The sequence below is a fragment of the Oncorhynchus kisutch genome, linkage group LG5 (genome assembly GCF_002021735.2).
Source record: "Oncorhynchus kisutch isolate 150728-3 linkage group LG5, Okis_V2, whole genome shotgun sequence".
Taxonomy (NCBI): Eukaryota; Metazoa; Chordata; class Actinopteri; order Salmoniformes; family Salmonidae; genus Oncorhynchus; species Oncorhynchus kisutch.
In genome coordinates this window covers 63043682-63067979 of record NC_034178.2, presented here as the reverse complement: position 1 = coordinate 63067979, position 24298 = coordinate 63043682, and the positions used below count along the sequence as shown (strand labels likewise).

The 24298-nt window shown below is 45.9% G+C and overlaps 1 protein-coding gene across 4 annotated transcripts in view; it reads right to left on the bottom strand.

Moving 5' to 3' along the window:
* LOC116374233 (vitamin D3 receptor B-like) overlaps positions 1-24298 on the bottom strand; it is a 100321-nt gene that overhangs the window by 27211 nt on the left and 48812 nt on the right. For all 4 annotated transcript variants that reach the window (XM_031825633.1, XM_031825634.1, XM_031825635.1 and 1 more), the window contains 4 exons: positions 19849-19996; positions 13444-13574; positions 10876-11072; positions 9111-9210 (listed from right to left, as the gene is read on the bottom strand). In XM_031825633.1, coding sequence (XP_031681493.1) covers positions 9111-9210; positions 10876-11072; positions 13444-13574; positions 19849-19996 — 576 coding nt within the window. The remainder of the gene's footprint in view (positions 1-9110; positions 9211-10875; positions 11073-13443; positions 13575-19848; positions 19997-24298) is intronic.

Below are 24298 nucleotides of genomic sequence, written 5' to 3'. Positions count from 1 at the left end.
AGACAGAGAAGGCTAGGGAGTGAAAACATGGAGAGAGAGAAAAGGCTAGGGAGTGAAAACATAGAGAGACAGAGAAGGCTAGGGAGTGAAAACATGGAGAGAGAGAAAAGGCTAGGGAGTGAAAACATAGAGAGACAGAGAAGGCTAGGGAGTGAAAACATGGAGAGAGAGAAAAGGCTAGGGAGTGAAAACATGGAGAGAGAGAGAAGGCTAGGGAGTGAAAACATAGAGAGACAGAGAAGGCTAGGGAGTGAAAACATGGAGAGAGAGAGAGAGAAAAGGCTAGGGAGTGAAAACATGGAGAGACAGAGAAGGCTAGGGAGTGAAAACATAGAGAGACAGAGAAGGCTAGGGAGTGAAAACATAGAGACAGAGAAGGCTAGGGAGTGAAAACATAGAGAGAGAGAGAAGGCTAGGGAGTGAAAACATGGAGAGACAGAGAAGGCTAGGGAGTGAAAATATGGAGAGACAGAGAAGGCTAGGGAGTGAAAACATAGAGAGACAGAGAAGGCTAGGGAGTGAAAACATAGAGAGACAGAGAAGGCTAGGGAGTGAAAACATGCAGAGAGAGAAAAGGCTAGGGAGTGAAAACATGCAGAGACAGAGAAGGCTAGGGAGTGAAAACATGGAGAGAGAGAGAGAAGGCTAGGGAGTGAAAACATAGAGAGACAGAGAAGGCTAGGGAGTGAAAACATGGAGAGAGAGAGAGAAAAGGCTAGGGAGTGAAAACATAGAGAGACAGAGAAGGCTAGGGAGTGAAAACATGGAGAGAGAGAAAAGGCTAGGGAGTGAAAACATAGAGAGACAGAGAAGGCTAGGGAGTGAAAACATGGAGAGAGAGAAAAGGCTAGGGAGTGAAAACATGGAGAGACAGAGAAGGTTAGGGAGTGAAAACATAGAGAGACAGAGAAGGCTAGGGAGTGAAAACATAGAGAGACAGAGAAGGCTAGGGAGTGAAAACATGGAGAGAGAGAAAAGGCTAGGGAGTGAAAACATAGAGAGACAGAGAAGGCTAGGGAGTGAAAACATGGAGAGAGAGAAAAGGCTAGGGAGTGAAAACATAGAGAGACAGAGAAGGCTAGGGAGTGAAAACATGGAGAGAGAGAAAAGGCTAGGGAGTGAAAACATGGAGAGAGAGAGAAGGCTAGGGAGTGAAAACATAGAGAGACAGAGAAGGCTAGGGAGTGAAAACATGGAGAGAGAGAGAGAGAAAAGGCTAGGGAGTGAAAACATGGAGAGACAGAGAAGGCTAGGGAGTGAAAACATAGAGAGACAGAGAAGGCTAGGGAGTGAAAACATAGAGAGACAGAGAAGGCTAGGGAGTGAAAACATGGAGAGAGAGAAAAGGCTAGGGAGTGAAAACATAGAGAGACAGAGAAGGCTAGGGAGTGAAAACATGGAGAGAGAGAAAAGGCTAGGGAGTGAAAACATAGAGAGACAGAGAAGGCTAGGGAGTGAAAACATGGAGAGAGAGAAAAGGCTAGGGAGTGAAAACATGGAGAGAGAGAGAAGGCTAGGGAGTGAAAACATAGAGAGACAGAGAAGGCTAGGGAGTGAAAACATGGAGAGAGAGAGAGAGAAAAGGCTAGGGAGTGAAAACATGGAGAGACAGAGAAGGCTAGGGAGTGAAAACATAGAGAGACAGAGAAGGCTAGGGAGTGAAAACATAGAGACAGAGAAGGCTAGGGAGTGAAAACATAGAGAGAGAGAGAGAGAAAAGGCTAGGGAGTGAAAACATGGAGAGAGAGAGAAGGCTAGGGAGTGAAAACATGGAGAGAGAGAGAGAAAAGGCTAGGGAGTGAAAACATGGAGAGAGTGAGAAGGCTAGGGAGTGAAACCATAGAGAGACAGAGAAGGCTAGGGAGTGAAAACATGGAGAGACAGAGAAGGCTAGGGAGTGAAAACATGGAGAGACAGAGAAGGCTAGGGAGGGAAAACATGGAGAGACAGAGAAGGCTAGGGAGTGAAAACATGGAGAGACAGAGAAGGCTAGGGAGTGAAAACATGGAGAGACAGAGAAGGCTAGGGAGTGAAGACATGGAGAGACAGAGAAGGCTAGGGAGTGAAAACATAGAGAGACAGAGAAGGCTAGGGAGTGAAAACATGGAGAGACAGAGAAGGCTAGGGAGTGAAAACATGAAAACACACGAAAGACATCTCTTTCGGTCAGAGACAAACTTACATGTGGTAAACCACACACACACACACACACACACACACACACACACACACACACACACACACACACACACACACACACACACACACACACACACACACACACACACACACACACACACACACACACACACACTTAAATCTAATGAATGAGCAAGGTTTGTTCATGGAGGAAGAGATCACGATGACCGTCAAAAACAACTTAGATGAGAGAGAGAAAGAGAGGGAGAGAAAGAAAGAATGAATGATAGAGAGACATGACGCAGGCTGGGAGGGCCGTGCCTCTCTGTGTGTTGGCTCCATTATGACTGGTTGTCTTAATGATCTCTTATTAACTCCTGGCAGACAGTGGTCTGAAAGGTCTGCAGGGGGTCCAGAGAAACCTCTGGGAATTCTGAGTAAAACAGCATGAAGGATTGATACACACACACAATCACACATACGAGTACAAAGGAAGCAGTCACTGATGGCAAATAACACCAATAAGTGTGAGATCTCTGTCATCCCCTCTCCTCTCTATGAGATCTCCTTCATCCCCTCTCTGAGAGATCTCCTTCATCCCCTCTCTATGGGATCTCCTTCATCCCCCCCTCTGTGAGATCTCCTTCATCCCCTCTGCGAGATCTCCTTCATCCCCCTCTGTGAGATCTCCTTCATCCCTCCTCTGTGAGATCTCCTTCATTCCCTCTCCTCTCCATGAGATCTCTTTCATCGCCTCTCTGTGAGTTCTCCTTCATCCCCTCTCTGTGTGAGCTCCTTAATCCCTTCTCTGTGAGATCTCCTTCATTCCGTCTCTGTGAGATTTCCTTCATCCCCTCTCTGTGAGATCTCCTTCATTCCCTCTCATCTCTGTGAGATTTCCTTCATCCCCTCTCTGTGAGATCTCCTTCATTCCCTCTCTGTGTGAGCTCCTTCATCCCGTCTCTGTGAGAACACCTTCAACCCTCTGGTGAGATCTCCTTCATCCCCTCTCTGTGAGATCTCCTCCATCCCCCCTCTGTGAGATCTCATGCATCCCCCCTATGTGAGATCTCATGCATCCCCCCTCTGTGAGATCTCCTTCATCCCCCCTCTGTGAGATATCCTTCATCCTCTCTCCTCTCTATGAGATCTCCTTCATCCCCTCTCTATGGGATCTTCTTCATCCCACCTCTGTGAGATCTCCTTCACCCCCTCTCCTCTCTATGAGATCTCCTTCATCCCCCTCTGTGAGATCTCCTTCATTCCCTCTCCTCTCTATGAGATCCTCTTCATCCCCTCTCTGTGAGATCTCCTTCATCCCCTCTCTGTGTGAGCTACTTCATCCTGCCTCTGCGAGATCTCCTTCATTCCCTCTCTGTGTGAGCTCCCTCATCCCCTCTCTGTGAGATCTACTTCATCCCATCTCTGTGAGATCTCCTTCATCCCCTCTCTGTGTGAGCTACTTCATCCCTTCTCTGTGAGATTTCCTTCATTCCGTCTCTGTGAGATCTCCTTCATTCCCTCTCATCTCTGTGAGATTTCCTTCATCCCCTCTCTGTGAGATCTCCTTCATTCCCTCTCTATGTGAGCTCCTTCATCCCGTCTCTGTGAGATCTCCTTCATCCACCCTCATGAGATCTCCTTCATCCCCCCTCTGTGAGTTCTCCTTCACCCCCCCCCTCCGTGAGATCTCCTTCATCCCCCCTCGTGAGATCTCCTTCATCCCCTCTCTGTGACATCTCCTCCATCCCCCCTCTGTGAGATCTCATGCATCCCCCCTAAGTGAGATTTCATGCATCCCCCCTCTGTGAGATCTCCTTCATCCCCCCTCTGTGAGATCATCTTCATCCCCCCTCTGTGAGATCTCCTTCATCCCCCCTCTGTGAGTTCTCCTTCATCCCCCCCTCCGTGAGATCTCCTTCATCCCCCCCTCCGTGAGATCTCCTTCATCCACCCTCGTGAGATCTCCTTCATCCCCCCTCTGTGAGTTCTCCTTCATCCCCCCCTCCGTGAGATCTCCTTCATCCCCCCTCGTGAGATCTCCTTCATCCCCTCTCTGTGAGATCTCCTCCATCCCCCCTCTGTGAGATCTCATGCATCCCCCCTAAGTGAGATCTCATGCATCCCCCCCTGTGAGATCTCCTTCATCCCCCCTTTGTGAGATCACCTTCATCCCCCCTCTGTGAGATCTCCTTCATCCCCCCCTCCGTGAGATCTCCTTCATCCCCCCTCCGTGAGATCTCCTTCATCCCCCCTCTGTGAGATCTACTTCATCCCCCCTCTGTGAGATCTCCTTCATCCCCCCTCTGTGAGATCTCCTTCATCCCCTCTCTGTGAGATTTCCTTCATCCCCGCTCTGAGAGATCTCCTTCATCCCCCCTCTGTGAGATCTACTTCATCCCCCTCTGTGAGATCTTCTTCATTCCCTCTCTATGTGAGCTCCTTCATCCCGTCTCTGTGAGATCTCCTTCATCCCCCCTCGTGAGATCTCCTTCATCCCCTCTCTGTGAGATCTCCTCCATCCCCCCTCTGTGAGCTCTCATGTATCCCCCCTATGTGAGAGCTCCTTCATCCCCCCTCTGTGAGATCTCCTTCATCCCCCCTCTGTGAGTTCTCCTTCTTCCCCCTCTCAGTGAGATCTACGTCCACCCCCCTCCGTGATATCTATTTCATCTGCCCTCTGTGAGATCTCCTCCATCCCCCCTCTGTGAGCTCTCATGTATCCCCCCTATGTGAGTTCTCCTTCATCCACCTCTCAGTGAGATCTACGTCATCCCCCCCTCCGTGATATCTACTTCATCTGCCCTCTGTGAGATCTCCTTCATCCCCCTCTGTGAGATCTCCTTCATCCCCCCTCTGTGAGATCTCCTTCATCCCCCCTCTGTGAGATCTCCTTCATCCCCTCTCTGTGAGATCTCCTTCATCCCCTCTCTGTGAGATCTCCTTCATCCCCTCTCTGTGAGATCTACTTCATCCCCTCTCTGTGAGATCTCCTTCATCCCCCCTCTGTGAGATCTTCTTCATCCCCCCTCTGTGAGATCTCCTTCATCCCCCCTCTGTGAGATATCCTTCATACCCTCTCTACGAGATCTCCTTCATCCCCCCTCTGTGAGATCTCCTTCATCCCCTTTCTGTGAGAGGTCCTTCATCCCCTCTCTGTGAGATCTCCTTCATTCCCTCTCCTCTCTATGAGATCTCCTTCATCCCCTCTCTGTGAGATCTCCTTCATCCCCTCTCTGTGTGAGCTCCTTCGTCCCCTCTCTGTGAGATCTCCTTCATCCCATCTCTGTGTGAGCTCCTTCATCCCGTCTCTGTGAGATCTCCTTCATCCCCCTCTGTGAGATCTCCTTCATCCCCCCTCTGTGAGATCTCCTTCATCCCCCTCTGTGAGATCTTCTTCATTCCCTCTCTATGTGAGCTCCTTCATCCCGTCTCTGTGAGATCTCCTTCATCCCCCCTCGTGAGATCTCCTTCATCCCCTCTCTGTGAGATCTCCTCCATCCCCCCTCTGTGAGCTCTCATGTATCCCCCCTATGTGAGATCTCATGCATCACCCCTCTGTGAGAGCTCCTTCATCCCCCCTCTGTGAGTTCTCCTTCATCCCCCTCTCAGTGAGAGCTACGTCATCCCCCCTCCGTGATATCTACTTCATCCGCCCTCTGTGAGATCTCCTTCATCCCCCCTCTGTGAGATCTCCTTCATCCCCTCTCTGTGAGATCTCCTTCATCCCCCTCTGTGAGATCTCCTTCATCCCCCCTCTGTGAGATCTCCTTCATCCCCCCTCTGTGAGATCTCCTTCATCCCCCCTCTGTGAGATCTCCTTCATCCCCTCTCTGTGAGATCTCCTTCATCCCCTCTCTGTGAGATCTACTTCATCCCCTCTCTGTGAGAACTCCTTCATCCCCCCTCTGTGAGATCCTCTTCATCCCCCCTCTGTGAGATCTCCTTCATCCCTACTCTGTGAGATATCCTTCATACACTCTCTACGAGATCTCCTTCATCCCCCCTCTGTGAGATCTCCTTCATCCCCTTTCTGTGAGAGGTCCTTCATCCCCTCTCTGTGAGATCTCCTTCATCCCCCTTCTGTGAGATCTCCTTCATTCCCTCTCCTCTCTATGAGATCTCCTTCATCCCCTCTCTGTGAGATCTCCTTCATCCCCTCTCTGTGTGAGCTACTTCATCCCGCCTCTGTGAGATCTCCTTCATCCCCTCTCTGTGTGAGCTCCTTCATCCCCTCTCTGTGAGATCTCCTTCATCCCATCTCTGTGTGAGCTCCTTCATCCCGTCTCTGTGAGATCTCCTTCATCCCCCTCTGTGAGATCTCCTCCATCCCCCCTCTGTGAGATCTCCTTCATCCTCCCTCTGTGAGATCTCCTTCATACCCTCTCTGTGAGATCTCCTTCATCCCCCTCTGTGAGATCTCCTTCATCCCCTTTCTGTGAGATCTCCTTCATCCCCTCTCTGTGAGATCTCCTTCATCCCCCCTCTGTGAGATCTCCTTCATCCCCCCTCTGTGAGATCTCCTTCAACCCCCCTCTGCGAGAGCTCCTTCATCCCCCCTCTGTGAGATCTCCTTCATCCCCTCTCTGTGAGATCTCCTTCATCCCCCCTCTGTGAGATCTCCTTCAACCCCCCTCTGCGAGAGCTCCTTCATCCCCCCTCTGTGAGATCTTCTTCATCCCCCCTCTGTGAGATCTCCATCCCCCCTCTGTGGGAGCTCCTTCATCCCCCCTCTGTAAGAACTCCTTCATCCCCTCTCTGTGAGATCTCCTTCATCCCCCCTCTGTGAGATCTCCTTCAACCCCCCTCTGCGAGAGCTCCTTCATCCCCCCTCTGTGAGATCTCCTTCATCCCCTCTCTGTGAGATCTCCTTCATCCCCCCTCTGTGAGATCTCCTTCAACCCCCCTCTGCGAGAGCTCCTTCATCCCCCCTCTGTGAGATCTCCTTCATCCCCCCTCTGTGAGATCTCCTTCATCCCCCCTCTGTGAGATCTCCATCCCCCCTCTGTGGGAGCTCCTTCATCCCCCCTCTGTGAGATCTCCTTCATCCCCCCCTCTGTGAGATCTCCTTCATCCCCTCTCCTCTCTATGAGATCTCCTTCATGCCCTCTCTGTGAGATCTCCTTCATCCCCCCTCTGTGAGATCTCCTTCATCCCCCCTCTGTGAGATCTCCTTCATCCCCACTCTGTGAGATCTCCTTCATTCCCTCTCCTCTATGAGATCTCCTTCATCCCCTCTCTGTGTGAGCTACTTTATCCCGCCTCTGTGAGATCTCCTTCATCCCCTCTCTGTGTGAGCTCCCTCATCCCCTCTCTGTGAGAACCCTTTCATCCCATCTCTGTGTGAGATCCTTCGTCCTGTCTCTGTGAGATCTCCTTCATCCCCCCTCGTGAGATCTCCTTCATCCCCTCTCTGTGAGATCTCCTCCATCCCCCCTCTGTGAGTTCTCATGCATCCCCCCCCCTGTGAGATCTCATGCATCCCCCCTCTGTGAGATCTCCTTCATCCCCTCTCTGTGAGATCTCCTTCATGCCCTCTCTGTGAGATCACCTTCATCCCCTCTCCTCTCTATGAGAACTCCTTCATCCCCTCTCTGTGAGATCTCCTTCATCCCCTCTCTATGAGATCTCCTTCATCCCCTCTCTGTGAGATCTCCTTCATCCCCTCTCCTCTCTGTGAGATCTCCTTCATCCCCTCTCCTCTCTATGATATCTCCTTCATCCCCCTCTGTGAGATCTCCTTCATCCCCTCTCTGTGTGATCTCCTTCATCCCCTCTGTGAGATCTCCTTCATCCCCTCTCCTCTCTATGAGATCTCCTTCATCCCCCTCTGTGAGATCTCCTTCATCCCCCTCTGTGAGATCTCCTTCATCCCCTCTCTGTGTGATCTCCTTCATCCCCTCTCTGTGAGAGGTCCTTCATCCCCTCTATGTGAGATCTCCTTCATCCCCTCTCTGTGAGATCTCCTTCATCCCCTCTCTGTGAGATCTCCTTCATCCCCTCTCCTCTCTATGAGATCTCCTTCATCCCCTCTCTGTGAGATCTCCTTCATCCCCTCTCTATGAGATCTCCTTCATCCCCTCTCTGTGAGATCTCCTTCATCCCCTCTCTGTGAGATCTCCTTCATCCCCTCTCTGTGAGATCTCCTTCATCCCCTCTCTGTGTGACCTCCTTCATCCCCTCTCTGTGAGATCTCCTTCATCCCCTCTCCTCTCTGTGAGATCTCCTTCATCCCCTCTCCTCTCTGTGAGATCTCCTTCATCCCCTCTCCTCTCTATGAGATCTCCTTCATCCCCCTCTGTGAGATCTCCTTCATCCCCCTCGTGAGATCTCCTTCATCCCCTCTCTGTGAGATCTCCTCCATCCCCCCTCTGTGAGTTCTCATGCATCCCCCCCTCTGTGAGATCTCATGCATCCCCCCTCTGTGAGATCTCCTTCATCCCCTCTCTGTGAGATCTCCTTCATCCCCTCTCCTCTCTGTGAGATCTCCTTCATCCCCTCTCCTCTCTATGAGATCTCCTTCATCCCCCTCTGTGAGATCTCCTTCATCCCCCTCTGTGAGATCTCCTTCATCCCCTCTCTGTGTGATCTCCTTCATCCCCTCTCTGTGAGATCTCCTTCATCCCCTCTCTGTGAGATCTCCTTCATCCCCTCTATGTGTGTCAGCTTTTACCCGTCGATTCTTAATTTCTCACATTTTGCACATTTTTCTATCTGTCTGTCTGTGTGTGCGTGTGTAACAGAGGTAAGAATGTGCCATAGAACTCACTCCATAGCTAGCTTGAAATGGCGCTATCGAATTGGATCCTTTCCTATAAAACAACTATCGGTATGTTGTCAAGGAGGGCGGTCACCTGTGTTTGCGATCAGAGGACCACCGGTTTCGAGCCTAGTAAGGGGACAGGGACATTGGAGGAAGAGGAGCTGTTAGCAGCACACTGAAGTCGGTTTCACTTGTGAATGTGGTTTACCTGGAGAGTGGCTGAAGGAGTCAGATGAGGCATCAGACAGAGAGTGGAGAGAAGCAGCTCTGCTTGCACTGCGTGTCACTGGGCCTTCACGGACCGGAGGCTAAAGGAAAACACACATGTAATATAATATATATAGTAATATATGCCATTTACAGATGTGGGATCTTAATTTGTTTGTTGGTAAGAATTGTCCTGCACAGCGGAAATGCAAACTTATAGTGTATTTGAGTACTAAAAAGGCTTCTGAAGCTTGAAATGTCAGACTTGATTTGCCCTAATGAAAATTGTATCAACCCCTACAAAAAGAATCCTGGTGTTGCAAGTGCCATGCTATATCTACTGAGCCAGACAGGACAAAGTGAACTCAATATAGTCTACATCATTACCATCGGACAATTAAATCCAGTGCTTCACACTTTGGGAGGAGTGTCACATCAGGGCCTATCACCATGAGGAACAACTGTCCTCCTTTAGGTGTCGGTGTGGGGAACTATTCATGTCTGACTCTTACTACTGTTTGTTTACTGCTGTGTTTGCCTTGTGGTTTGTGTGTGTAATGTAAGAGGTGTGCTAAGATGTTCCTGTTCTAGGACAATAAACTTAAATCTAACTTTATGTACAGTACATACTTTAACTTCAAGTTCAGATATCCCATTGGACAAAGTGCACACGCGTTAGGTGACAACGCAATCTGCAAGCCTGTGCCCAGTTGGATTGAGTGGAGTATGTTACGGGCTTGGCACTGGTGTTACAGGGTGGAGACTGGTGTTACACAGTGAATAGTGGTGTAACGGAGTAGAGACTGGTGTTACACAGTGAATACTGGTGTAACGGAGTGGAGGCTGGTGTTACAGGGTAGAGACTGGTGTTACACGGTGAATACTGGTGTAATGGAGTAGAGACTGGTGTTACACAGTGAATACTGGTGTAACGGCGTGGAGGCTGGTGTTACAGGGTGGAGACTGGTGTTACACAGTGAATACTGGTGTAACGGAGTGGAGACTGGTGTTACACAGTGAATACTGGTGTAACGGAGTGGAGGCTGGTGTTACGGAGTGGAGGCTGGTGTTACAGGGTGGAGACTGGTGTTACACAGTGAATACTGGTGTAACGGAGTAGAGTCTGGTGTTACACAGTGAATACTGGTGTAACGGAGTGGAGACTGGTGTTACACAGTGAATACTGGTGTAACGGAGTGGAGGCTGGTGTTACGGAGTAGAGGCTGGTGTTATAGGGTGGAGACTGGTGTTACACAGTGAATACTGGTGTAACGGAGTGGAGACTGGTGTTACACAGTGAATACTGGTGTAACGGAGTGGAGGCTGGTGTTACAGGGTGGAGACTGGTGTTACACAGTGAATACTGGTGTAATGGAGTGGAGGCTGGTGTTACAGGGTGGAGACTGGTGTTACACAGTGAATACTGGTGTAACGGAGTGGAGGCTGGTGTTACAGGCTGGAGACTGGTGTTACACAGTGAATACTGGTGTAACGGAGTAGAGACTGGTGTCACAGTGAATACTGGTGTAACGGAGTAGAGACTGGTGTTAGAAATTAGAGGTTGGTGTTACGGAGTGAATACTGGTGTATCGGAGTGGAGACTGGTGTTACACAGTGAATACTGGTGTATCGGAGTGGAGACTGGTGTTACAAATTGGAGGTTGGTGTTATGGAGTGAACACTGGTATTATAGAGTTGAATCTGGTGTAACGGAGTGGAGACCGGTGTTACTGAGTGGAAACTTGTGTAACGGAGTGGACACGGACCCTGAAGCGGTTGAAGTCGGAGTAGGAGTCGTCGTAGGTCTTGTGGTGTGCCTCCACCAGTGTGGCGATGACCTGGCTCTGGTCCTCGCTCAGCCGGGGTCGCTGCGCCTCCCTCTGCGCCTCCCGCTGCGCCTCCTCATCCTTCCTCCGTTGGATCAGATCTTTCTTCCGCTGCACCTCCTCATCTGTCAGAATGACTGGGAGGGAGCGAGAGACAGAGACAGAGACATAGAGAGAGAGAGAGAGAGAGAGAGAGAGAGAGAGAGAGAGAGACGGAGAGAGACAGAGACAAAGACAGAGACATAGAGAGAGAGAGAGAGAGAGAGAGAGAGAGAGAGACAGAGACAGAGAGAGACGGAGAGAGACGGAGAGAGACGGAGAGATACGGAGACAAAGAAAGAAAGAAAGAAAGAAAGAAAGAAAGAAAGAAAGAAAGAAAGAAAGATGGAGAGAGAGAGGTTTAGAAAGAGAGTGATGAAGAGGGGGATTGAGCGGGAAGAGATCAGAGGTCAGAGAAAGAGATAAGGAAAGACAAATATCAGGGTTAGAAAAAGGAGTAGAACGAGAGCAAGAGCAAGAGAGAGGGTTAAAGAAAGAGAAAATGTTTTATTGAATGAGCAGAAAGAAGGCTTCAGAGGAGGGAGAAACGCTAAAGAAAGAAGTGGTGCGACAGAGAGAAATGCAGATACCACACCCTGACTATTTCAGAATGAAATGATTGGAACATAGACAAAATAGAGATGTTAATGCTGATGCTGTGTGTGTGTGTGTGTTTGAACTAGCATATGTAAGTGTGTGTGGGTGTTTAAGAAAATTAGCATATTTAAGTTGTGTGTGTGTGTTTGAGAAAGTGAGGGTATTTAAGTTGTGTGTGTGTGTGTTTGAGAAAGTGAGCATATTTAAGTTGTGTGTGTGTGTGTGTGTGTTTGAGAAAGTGAGCGTATTTAAATGTGTGTGTGTCAGTGTGTGTACACAAGCGCGAGCCAGCGTGTGTTCTACAACGTGACTAGGTTGCGCAGCGCATGCATCGTCCTGTCGTCAACACACAAAGCATTATCTCCACTCCGTTCCCCCTGTTGTTGTTCCAGCCACTGAATTAGCTCACACTCTGTTCCACACTAAAACAGATTGTTGTCATAGCAGCAGCAGCATAAGTGCACTGGCTCCTATTCATGTACGGTGTTGGGAGCACTGTGAATTCACTCTCTGGGAATTCACTGCTACAAATACACATTTCATGGGGAAAACAAAAGAACAACCAAACCTTCTATTAACAGACTGAAAACAGAGTCCATTTGAAGTGTGGCGAAAACATCCGCAGGTCTCTAAAGTTCAAAAGGGAGCATAATGTACAGGCCCTCCCAGAATGCTCTAGTACTCCTGGTGGATGTTATAAACATTCTTATGAGGGAAATGACCTAGAAGGTCTTGACCGGGTCCAAATGCTTCTATAGGTAAATATGGTGTGTGCCTTGCTCTCTATGGGTACAAAATAAGGGGGCAGGGTTAGATCAGGGGTGTCAAACTCATTTTGCCCCAGATGCCCCATTCGGTCTTCAATGAAATCCGTGGGGCCGCACAAATAATTGGTTAGGTTTCCTCTGCGTTTAGTTTTTAACTCAAACTACCCGGGGGGCAGGATTAGACCCCCCAGCAGTCCGGATTGGACCCTCCCGCGGGCCGGATGTTTGACTCCTGGGTTAGACAGTGTTGTGATTCGAGTCCTGTTTGTTCAAAGGTCCGTGGGTTTTTTCTGTGTGTGTGTGTGTGTGTGTGTGTGTGTGTGTGTTTGTTTGTCATTGCTATTGGCAGGCTAATTTGTGTTTTAAAACTGACGTCTAATAACAAAGGAGTTATTTTGACTGAAATTCCATTTTCCTTCATGAGATGAATTATCTCCTGTTCTTATCAGTGTGCCATTACACCCCATTAACAGTTACCTAACAGCAGACTGATAGAAGATCATTTCTCTCTCTACTCTCTTCAACACACACATCTTCCATGGTTCAAAACATCATTCAAAATTCAAGAGATCATTCCGACACTCATGGGAGAGAAATTAGTGTATTTCTTATTAAGAAGAGTTGCCTAACAATGGGATGAAAATACATTTCTCCCTGTAGTGAGTCAAATGATATTTTCCTTTGTGTGTGCGTGATCATATTATCATATTATTATCATATTACACCTCTAATCATGTGTTTCTTAATCCTGGTCCTAGAACCAAGGGGTCTACACACCAGATTAGTACTAAACACCTGATTCTACTAGTCAAAGGTTTAATGATGAGTTGATTGTTTAAATTAGGGGTGTAGTACTATGGCAAAAAATGAAATGTGCACCCCTTCGAGTGCCCTGGACCAGGATTAAAGTAACACTGATCTAGCCTGCAAGGCTATCCTCTGACAGTCAAAATGTAAAAGTATTTTTGACAGAAGAGTTGAGTGGGACGACGTTGCCTCTAGCTACTGATCTAAGGCCAGTTTTGCATTGTTCCCCCTTAGTTGCTGACATTCGGATTTGGGGAAGGGGAACCTGATCCTACATCTGTGCAGAACGGACACTCACACTCCTTCATCATTCCGATGTCCACGCAGCGTTTGAGCCGGCAGGCCTGGCAGTGGCGGCGGTTGTCCTTGGTGATGGTGCAACTGCCGTTGAAGGGGCATGTGAAGCTAGCCTTACGCTTCATACTGCGTCTGTAGAGGGGGAGAGGAAAGAGAGAGAGTGGCGGCGGGGGGAGAGGAGTAGAAAGAGAGAGAGTGGCGGTGGGGGGAGAGAAGTAGAAAGAGAGAGTGTGGCGGCGGGGGGAGAGAAGTAGAAAGAGAGAGAGTGGCGGCGGGGGGAGAGAAGTAGAAAGAGAGAGAGTGGCGGCGGGGGGAGAGAAGTAGAAAGAGAGAGATGGAGGAATGTGATGAATGTCCTTAAATATGGTGCTGAAAGCAGCGTGACCCTTTTGCCACATGTTATACTAGATGACCTATGACCTTCCTTGTGACTATCTGAGCTGAATTATTACAATAATGACAAATAGAACAATACGTTTATAACATTCATGTGCATCACAGTTACTTAAAACTCCAACTACTACTTCAAGTGTTATACCTATCAATTGACAGTAAGCACATACAGTGCCTTGTAAAAGTATGCACCATGCAGACCAAGGAGCTCTCCAAACAGGTCAGAGACAAAGCTGTGGAGAAGTACAGATCAGGGTTGGGTTATAAAAAAAGATCAGAAACTTTGAACATCCCATGGAGCACCATTAAATACATTATAAAAAATGGAAAGAATATGGCACTGCAACAAACCTGTCAAGAGAGGGTGGCCCACCTAAAATCACGGACCAGGCAAGGAGGGCATTAATCAGAGAGGCAACAAAGAGACCAAAGGTAACCCTGAAGGAGATGCAAAGCTCCATAGCGGAGATTGGAGTGTCTGTCCATAGGACCACTTTAAGCTGGACACTCCACAGAGCTGGGCTTTACAGAAGAGTGGCCAGAAAAAAGCCATTGCTTAAAGAAAAAATAAGCAAACATGTTTGGTGTTTGCCAAAAGGCATGTGGGAGACTCCCCAAACATATGGAAGAAGGTACTCTAGTCAGATGAGACTAAAATGTAGCTTTTTGGCCATCAATGAATATAGCTATGTCTGGAGCAAACCCAACACCAACAACATCCCTAGAGTGTAGCATGATGGGGGCAGCATCATGCTGTGGGGATGTTTTTCCATCGGCAGGGACTGGGAAACTGGTCAGAATTGAAGGAATGATGGATAGAGCTAAATACAGGGAAATTCTTGAGGGAAACCTGTTTCAGTCTTCCAGAGATTTGAGACTGGGATGGAGGTTCACCTTCCAGCAGGACAAATGACCCTAAGCATACTGCTAAAGCAAAACTTGTGTGGTTTAAGGGGATTTGGCCTAGTCAAAGCCCAGACCTCAATCCAATTGAGAATCTGCGGTATCACTTAAAGATTGCTGTACACCAGCGGAACCCATACGACTTAAAGGAGACGGATCAGTTTTGCCTTGAAGAATGGGCAAAAATCCCAGTGGCTAGATGTGCCAGGGTTATAGAGACATACCCCAAGAGACTTGCAGCTGTAATTGCTGCAAAAGGAGGCTCTACAAAGTCTTGACTTTGGGTGTGAATAGTTATGGAGACTTAAGTTGTCTGTTTTTTTGTCTTATTTCTTGTTTCACAATAAAAAAAAATATTTTCATCTTCAAAGTGGTAGGCATGTTGTGTAAATCAAATGATACAAACCCCCAAAAATCTATTTTAATTCCAGGTTGTAAGGCAACAACATAGGAGCCAAAGGGGGTGAATACTTTCATTAGCCCCTGTACTAGCAGACACATTTCATTTCAAACTTCACATTTCTCTAGTATAGCCTACTTATATTTAACAATATCAGCATAAGGTGCTTGATAAGTGGTCTGTTCGGTTGGTGTCGGTTTTTTACGGTTTATCGTCCCGGTACTACTATCAATCAGTTAGTAGTGACCGAAATGTGTAATCACAGTGTCATTCCATAAATATTGATGTCCTTCACCTCTTCTCTGGTTCCTACTCAAAGAAGCACACACATGCACACATGCCAGTAGAGGGAAAGAGAGAGAGAGAGGGTCATGCTACAAAGATATTCAGTGCAACACACACATATTAAGGTAAATATGTTAGGACATACAGTGCCGTCAGACAGTATTCATAACCCTTGACTTATTCTACATTTTGTGGTGTTACAGCCTGAAAACAATTAAAAACACTTTCCCTCCCATCTACACACAATAACCCTTAACGACAAAGTGAATTGATTTATTTTTACATTTTTGCACATTTATTGAATGTTCAATGTTTTAATTATCTTCATTGGCAACAAACTGACACTACACATCCAAGTATATCTGACCAAATTATGAAAGACAAGCATTGTACTTTTGAATTCTGTAAAGTCCGTGTGGAAGAGACAACCATTTTTTCACCTATCAACAATGACAAGCCACCGGGGTCTGACAACTTGAATGGAAAATTACTGAGGATAATAGCGGACGATATTGCCACTCCTATTTGCCATATCTTCAATTTAAGCCTACTAGAAAGTGTGTCCCCTCAGGGCTGGAGGGAAGCAAAAGTCATTCCGCTACCCAAGAATAGTAAAGCCCCCTTTTACTGGCTCAAATAGCCGACCAATCAGCCTGTTATCAACCCTTAGTAAACTTTTGGAAAAAATTGTGTTTGACCTGATACAATGTTATTTTACAGTAAACAAAGTGACAGACATTCAGAATGCTTATAGGGAAGGATATTCAATAAGCACAGCACTTACACAATTGTCTAATGATAGGCCGGGAGGTTGATAAAACGATTGTGGGGGCTGATTTGTTAGACTTCATTGCGGCTTTTGACATTATCGATCATAGTCTAGTGCTGGAAAAAACAGATTTTGGCTTTACACCCCCTGCTATATTGTGGATAAAGAGTTACCTGTCTAACAGAACACAGAGGATGTTCTTCGATGGAAGCCTCTCCAACATAATCCAGTTAGTATCAGGAATTCCCCAGGGCAGCTGTCTAGTCTATTGTAATATGGTGGTATTTTACATTTTGTATTGTAGATACAGTTGAACTTCGGAAGTTTACATACACCTTAGCCAAATACATTTAAACTCAGTTTTTCACAATTCCTGACATGTAATCCTAGTAAAAATTCCCTGTTTTAGGTCAGTTAGGATCACCACTTTATTTTAAGAATGTGAAATGTCAGAATAATAGTAGAGAATTATTTATTTCAGTTTGTATTTCTTTCATCACATTCCAACTGGGTCAGAAGTTTACATACACTCAATTAGTATTTGGTAGCATTGCCTTTAAATTGTTTAACTTGGGTCAAACGCTTCGGGTAGCCTTCCACAAGCTTCCCACAATAAGTTGGGTGAATTTTGGCTCATTCCTCCTGACAGAGCTGGTGTAACTGAGTCAGGTTTGTAGGCCTCCTTGCTCACACACACTTTTTCAGTTCTGCCCACAAATGTTCTATAGGATTGAGGTCAGGGCTTTGTGATGGCCGCTCCAATACCTTGACTTTGTTGTCCTTAAGCCATTTTGCCACAACTTTGAAAGTATGCTTGGGGTCATTGTCCATTTGGAAGAACCATTTGCAACCAAGCTTTACCTTCCTGACTGATGTCTTGAAATGTTGCTTCAAGATATCCACATAATTTTCCTGCCTCATGATGCCATCTATTTTGTGAAGTGCACCAGTCCCTCCTGCAGCAAAGCACACCCACAACATGATGCTGCCACCTCGTGCTTCACGGTTGGGATGGTGTTCTACGCCTTGCTAGCCTCCCCCTTTTTCCTCCAAACATAACGATGGTCATTATGGCCAAACAGTTCTAATTTTGTTTCATCAGACCAGAGGACATTTCTCCAAAAAGTACGACCTTTGTCCCCATGTGCAGATGCAAACCGTGGTCTGTCTTTTTTATGTCGGTTTTGGAGCAGTGGCTTCTTCCTTGCTGAGTGGCCTTTCAGGTTATGTTGATATATGACTCGTTTTACTGTGGATATAGATACTTTTGTACCTGTTTCCTCCAGCATCTTCACAAGGTCCTTTGCTGTTGTTCTGGGATTGATTTGCACTTTTCGCACCAAAGTACGTTAATCTCTAGGAGACAGAACGCGTCTCCTTCCTGAGCGGTATGATGGCTGCGTGGTCCCATGGTGTTTATACTTGCATACTATTGTTTGTACAGATGAATGTGGTACCTTCAGGCGTTTGGAAATTGCTCCCAAGGATGAACCAGACTTGTGGAGGTCAACTATTTTTTTTCTGAGGTCTTGGCTGATTTCTTCTGATTTTCCCATGATATCAAGCAAAGAAGCACTGAGTTTGAAGTTAGGCCTTGAAATACATCCACAGGTACACCTCCAATTGACTCAAATTATGTCAATTAGCCTATCAGAAGCTTCTAAAGACTGTTTAAAGGCACTGTCAACTAAGTGTATGTAAACTTCTGACCCACTGGAATTGTGATACAGTGAATTATAAGTGAAATAATCTGTTTGTAAACAATTGTTGGAAAAATTACTTGTGTCATGTACAAAGTAGATGTTCTAACCGAATTGCTAAAACTATAGTTTGTTAACAAGAAATTTGTGGAGTGGTTGAAAAACTAGTTTTAATGACTCCAACCTAAGTGTATGTAAACTTCCTAACTGTATGTAGATGTGTAATACTGTTATATGATACTGTTTATTTTGTATTTATTTATATGTAGTGTAAGTGACTTAATGTGCTTGGATCCCAGGAAGAGTAGCTGCTGCCTTGGCAACAGCTAATGGGAATCCTTAATACATACAAATACCCAAAACATGATGCAGCCACCAATATGCTGACAAATATGGAGAGTGGTACTCAGTAATGTGTTTTATTGGATTTGTCCCAAACATAAGGAAGGAAACCTGTATCTATGTAGTGACTGGGTGTATTGATACACCATCCAAAGTGTAATGAATAACTTCACCATGCTCAAAGGGATATTCAATGTTTTACCCATGTACCAATAAGTGCCCTTTTTTGCGAGGCATTGGAAAATCTCCCTGGTCTTTGTGGTTGAATCTGAGTTTGAAATTCACTGCTTGACTGAGGGACCTTACATATAATTATATTTGTGGGGTACAGAGATGAGGTAGTCATTCAAAAATCATGTTAAATACTATTATTGCACACAGTGATGCCATGCAACTCATTATGTAACTTAAGCACATTTTTACTCCTGAACTTATCTAGGCTTGCCATAATAAAGGGGTGGAATATTTATTGACTGAAGACTTTTCAGCTTTACATTTTTTATTAATTTGTAAAAAAAAAAAATATATAATAATTCCACTGTGGCATTATAGAGTATGGTGTTGAGGCCAGCGACCAAAAAATCTAAATGTTATACATTTTCAATTCAGGCTGTAACACCACGTGGAAAAATTCAAACGCGTGCACTCACAAACACACGGACGTGCACACGCACCCCCCCGCATATATCCCACACACACACACAAACACCCACACGTGTAATTACTGTAAATATGTTAAGAAATATCTTCTTCCTCCTTCTCTGACACACATACAGATGTAGAATCTTAATTTGAGCCAGTTTGCTACAGCAGGAAAATAATCCTGCAGCATGAGGAAATGTGAATTATTATGTGGATTATAATTAATGGACATTTTTCTAGAGGTTGATACATTTTTCATAAGGGAAAATCAAGTCTGAAATGTCAAAGTGGAAATAGAAAAGTTCAGAAGCCTTTTCATATCTCAAATACAACACACGTTTTACATTTCCTGCATTGTAGGAACATTCTCCTGCAATAGGATGATCAAATTAATATCCTACATCTGTAAACACGCGCACACACACACCTGCCTGAAAACAAAGTGTAAGCCAAGGGCTGCTGGGACATAAGTATGGAAAGAATACACATTTTTCGGTCTTTGTCTTTATACATGAACTGTGTTGACACAGGCTTGTCTGAAGGAAGAACAGTACTGGCTCTCCAGCAGCATGTTTACAAGCTGTGTCTGTGTGGAGTCTGGAGTCGCTAGGGCAATGGGCCTGCCTGCTCTACTCTGAGAAGAGGTGTTACACATGAGCTGTGGAAAAATGGACCCATGCAGGAAAACAGACATGCACACATTCACACACATAGAGGAGAGGTCATTTGGTGCATCTTACTTTAAATAGTTGAGTGTACAGTACGTGTGTGTGCTTCAGCGTGTGATGACCTGTAAATGTATGCATGTCTGGGCGCTTGAACAAGCATGCATAGTATGACACAGTATGTTTGTGCGTGCTCTTATGTAAGCGTGGACGACTGGGCGTAAAGTAGCTTTCTGTGTGTGTGTGTATACCCACAACAAAAGGGCTTGTTGTTGCCAGGAGTGTGTGTGTGTGTGTGTGTCCGTACCTGAAGAAACCCTTGCAGCCCTCGCAGGTCATGGCATTGAAGTGGAAACCGGTGGCCTTGTCCCCACACACACCGCAGATCCGCGGTACGTTTCTGTCAAACTCCTCATTGGCCAGAGTGGAGGTACTCACAGCCGTATTTTCCATCACTACAGAGAAAGAGAGAGAGAGAGAGAGAAAAATGAACTTTTGTGACCATTGACCTGAAAAGCACACAGCGGGATTAGTCAGTATGTGATCTGTCCTATGACCTCTGGTGGATTAGTCAGTATGTGACCTGTTTTATGAACTCAGATGGATTAGTCAGTATGTGATCTGTCCTATGACCTCTGGTAGATTAGTCAGTATGTGACCTGTCCAATGACCTCTGGTGGATTAGTCAGTATGTGATCTGTCCTATGACCTCTGGTGGATTAGTCAGTATGTGACCTGTTTTATGAACTCAGATGGATTAGTCAGTATGTGATCTGTCCTATGACCTCTGGTAGATTAGTCAGTATGTGATCTGTCCTATGACCTCTGGTGCATTAGTCAGTATGTGACCTGTTTTATGACCTCTGGTGGATTAGTCAGTATGTGATCTGTCCTATGACCTCTGGTGGATTAGTCAGTATGTGATCTGTCCTATGAACTCAGATGGATTAGTCAGTATCTGACCTGTCTTATGACCTCCGATGGCTGCATTGTGGCTCCTGTATATACAGTGCCTTCGGAAAGTATTCAGACCACTTTACTTTTTCCACATTTTGTTACGTTACAGCCTTATTCTAAAATATATTAAATAAATAAAAAATAATGAGAGAAACGCCCCAAATCAGGTGTGCCAAGCTAGTAGCACAAACAGACAAGAGTATCAAAGGATGTGTGTGTGTGTCAGGGGTGTAGGCATGGGAGCTATATTTTTTTATGCTTCTCATTTGTCTGTGTTCCAAAGAGGACATTACTTGTATTTTTAACTAAACATGCAAACACTATAGGATGGAATGCATACCAAGCAGTGCACTGGGTTTTTCATATTTTATTAAATATATCAGAACAGGTGAACTGGAATAACATTCAATCTCACGAGATGGCTTGCCAAAAATAACTAACTGAAAGCCACACCTCCAATAAGTCACGAATATGACTACATTGAGGCATATGTCACTGTGCTTCTATGGCTATATGCACCATGCCACTGCATATTTCATTTGTTAATTTAGCAAACAAGATAGCTCATAATCCAGAGCTTTATTCAGTCAACAGACGTATATTTATAGCTTCAATTAGCTTTAAAACAGCTAAATGTTCTATCAGCCTAATAGCAGAATGTGTAGAATAGCATGAGATTAGCTATAAAACTACAACTTTTTTGTCATTGCCCCATGGTAAAATGTGTCAAATTGCAGCAATTCGCTGCTTTACCTATAGTTCTGGCTATGCCACTGGTGTTTGTGTGTTTATTTTATTTATTTTTATTTATTTCACCTTTATTTAACCAGGTAGGTTAGTTGAGAACAAGTTCTCATTTGCAACTGCGACCTGGCCAAGATAAAGCATAGCAGTGTGAACAGACAACACAGAGTTACACATGGAGTAAACAATTAACAAGTCAATAACACAGTAGAAAAAAAGAGAGTCTATATACATTGTGTGCAAAAGGCATGAGGAGGTAGGCGAATAATTACAATTTTGCAGATTAACACTGGAGTGATACATGATCAGATGGTCATGTACAGGTAGAGATATTGGTGTGCAAAAGAGCAGAAAAGTAAATAAATAAAAACAGTATGGGGATGAGGTAGGTAAAATGGGTGGGCTATTTACCGATAGACTATGTACAGCTGCAGCGATCGGTTAGCTGCTCAGATAGCAGATGTTTGAAGTTGGTGAGGGAGATAAAAGTCTCCAACTTCAGCGATTTTTGCAATTCGTTCCAGTCACAGGCAGCAGAGAACTGGAACGAAAGGCGGCCAAATGAGGTGTTGGCTTTAGGGATGATCAGTGAGATACACCTCCTGGGGCGCGTGCTACGGGTGGGTGTTGCCATCGTGACCAGTGAACTGAGATAAGGCGGAGCTTTACCTAGCATGGAATTGTAGATGACCTGGAGCCAGTGGGTCTGGCGACGAATATGTAGCGAGGGCCAGCCGACTAGAGCATACAGGTCGCAGTGGTGGGTGGTATAAGGTGCTTTAGTGACAAAACGGATGGCACTGTGATAAACTGCATCCAGTTTGCTGAGTAGAGAGTTGGAAGCTATTTTGTAGATGACATCGCCGAAGTCGAGGATCGGTAGGATAGTCAGTTTTACTAGGGTAAGTTTGGCGGCGTGAGTGAAGGAGGCTTTGTTGCGGAATAGAAAGCCGACTCTAGATTTGATTTTCGATTGGAGATGTTTGATATGAGTCTGGAAGGAGAGTTTACAGTCTAGCCAGACACCTAGGTACTTATAGATGTCCTCATTTTCAAGGTCGGAACCATCCAGGGTGGTGATGCTAGTCAGGCGTGCGGGTGCAGGCAGCGAACGGTTGAAAAGCATGCATTTGGTTTTACTAGCGTTTAAGAGCAGTTGGAGGCCACGGAAGGAGTGTTGTATGGCATTGAAGCTCGTTTGGAGGTTAGATAGCACAGTGTCCAAGGACGGGCCGGAAGTATATAGAATGATGTCGTCTGCGTAGAGGTGGATCAGGGAATCGCCCGCAGCAAGAGCTACATCATTGATATATACAGAGAAAAGAGTCGGCCCGAGAATTGAACCCTGTGGCACCCACATAGAGACTGCCAGAGGACCGGACAGCATGCCCTCCGATTTGACACACTGAACTCTGTCTGCAAAGTAGTTGGTGAACCAGGCACGGCAGTCATCAGAAAAAACGAGGCTGCTGAGTCTGCCGATAAGAATATGGTGATTAACAGAGTCGAAAGCCTTGGCAAGGTCGATGAAGACGGCTGCACAGTACTGTCTTTTGTCGATGGCGGTTATGATATCGTTTAGTACCTTGAGCGTGGCTGAGGTGCACCCGTGACCAGCTCGGAAACCAGATTGCACAGCGGAGAAGGTACGGTGGGATTCGAGATGGTCAGTGACCTGTTTGTTGACTTGGCTTTCAAAGACCTTAGATAGGCAGGGCAGGATGGATATACAGTGCCTTGCGAAAGTATTTGGCCCCCTTGAACTTTGCGACCTTTTGCCACATTTCAGGCTTCAAACATAAAGATATAAAACTGTATTTTTTGTGAAGAATCAACAACAAGTGGGACACAATCATGAAGTGGAACGACATTTATTGGATATTTCAAACTTTTTTAACAAATCAAAAACGGAAAAATTGGGCGTGCAAAATTATTCGGCCCCCTTAAGTTAATACTTTGTATCGCCACCTTTTGCTGCGATTACAGCTGTAAGTCGCTTGGGGTATGTCTCTATCAGTTTTGCACATCGAGAGACTGACATTTTTTCCCATTCCTCCTTGCAAAACAGCTCGAGCTCAGTGAGGTTGGATGGAGAGCATTTGTGAACAGCAGTTTTCAGTTCTTTCCACAGATTCTCGATTGGATTCAGGTCTGGACTTTGACTTGGCCATTCTAACACCTGGATATGTTTATTTTTGAACCATTCCATTGTACATTTTGCTTTATGTTTTGGATCATTGTCTTGTTGGAAGACAAATCTCCGTCCCAGTCTCAGGTCTTTTGCAGACTCCATCAGGTTTTCTTGCAGAATGGTCCTGTATTTGGCTCCATCCATCTTCCCATCAATTTTAACCATCTTCCCTGTCCCTGCTGAAGAAAAGCAGGCCCAAACCATGATGCTGCCACCACCATGTTTGACAGTGGGGATGGTGTATTCAGGGTGATGAGCTGTGTTGCTTTTACGCCAAACATAACGTTTTGCATTGTTGCCAAAAAGTTCAATTTTGGTTTAATCTGACCAGAGCACCTTCTTCCACATGTTTGGTGTGTCTCCCAGGTGGCTTGTGGCAAACTTTAAACAACACTTTTTATGGATATCTTTAAGAAATGGCTTTCTTCTTGCCACTCTTCCATAAAGGCCAGATTTGTGCAATATACGACTGATTGTTGTCCTATGGACAGAGTCTCCCACCTCAGCTGTAGATCTCTGCAGTTCATCCAGAGTGATCATGGGCCTCTTGGCTGCATCTCTGATCAGTCTTCTCCTTGTATGAGCTGAAAGTTTAGAGGGACGGCCAGGTCTTGGTAGATTTGCAGTGGTCTGATACTCCTTCCATTTCAATATTATCGCTTGCACAGTGCTCCTTGGGATGTTTAAAGCTTGGGAAATCTTTTTGTATCCAAATCTGGCTTTAAACTTCTTCACAACAGTATCTCGGACCTGCCTGGTGTGTTCCTTGTTCTTCATGATGCTCTCTGCGCTTTTAACGGACCTCTGAGACTATCACAGTGCAGGTGCATTTATACGGAGACTTGATTACACACAGGTGGATTGT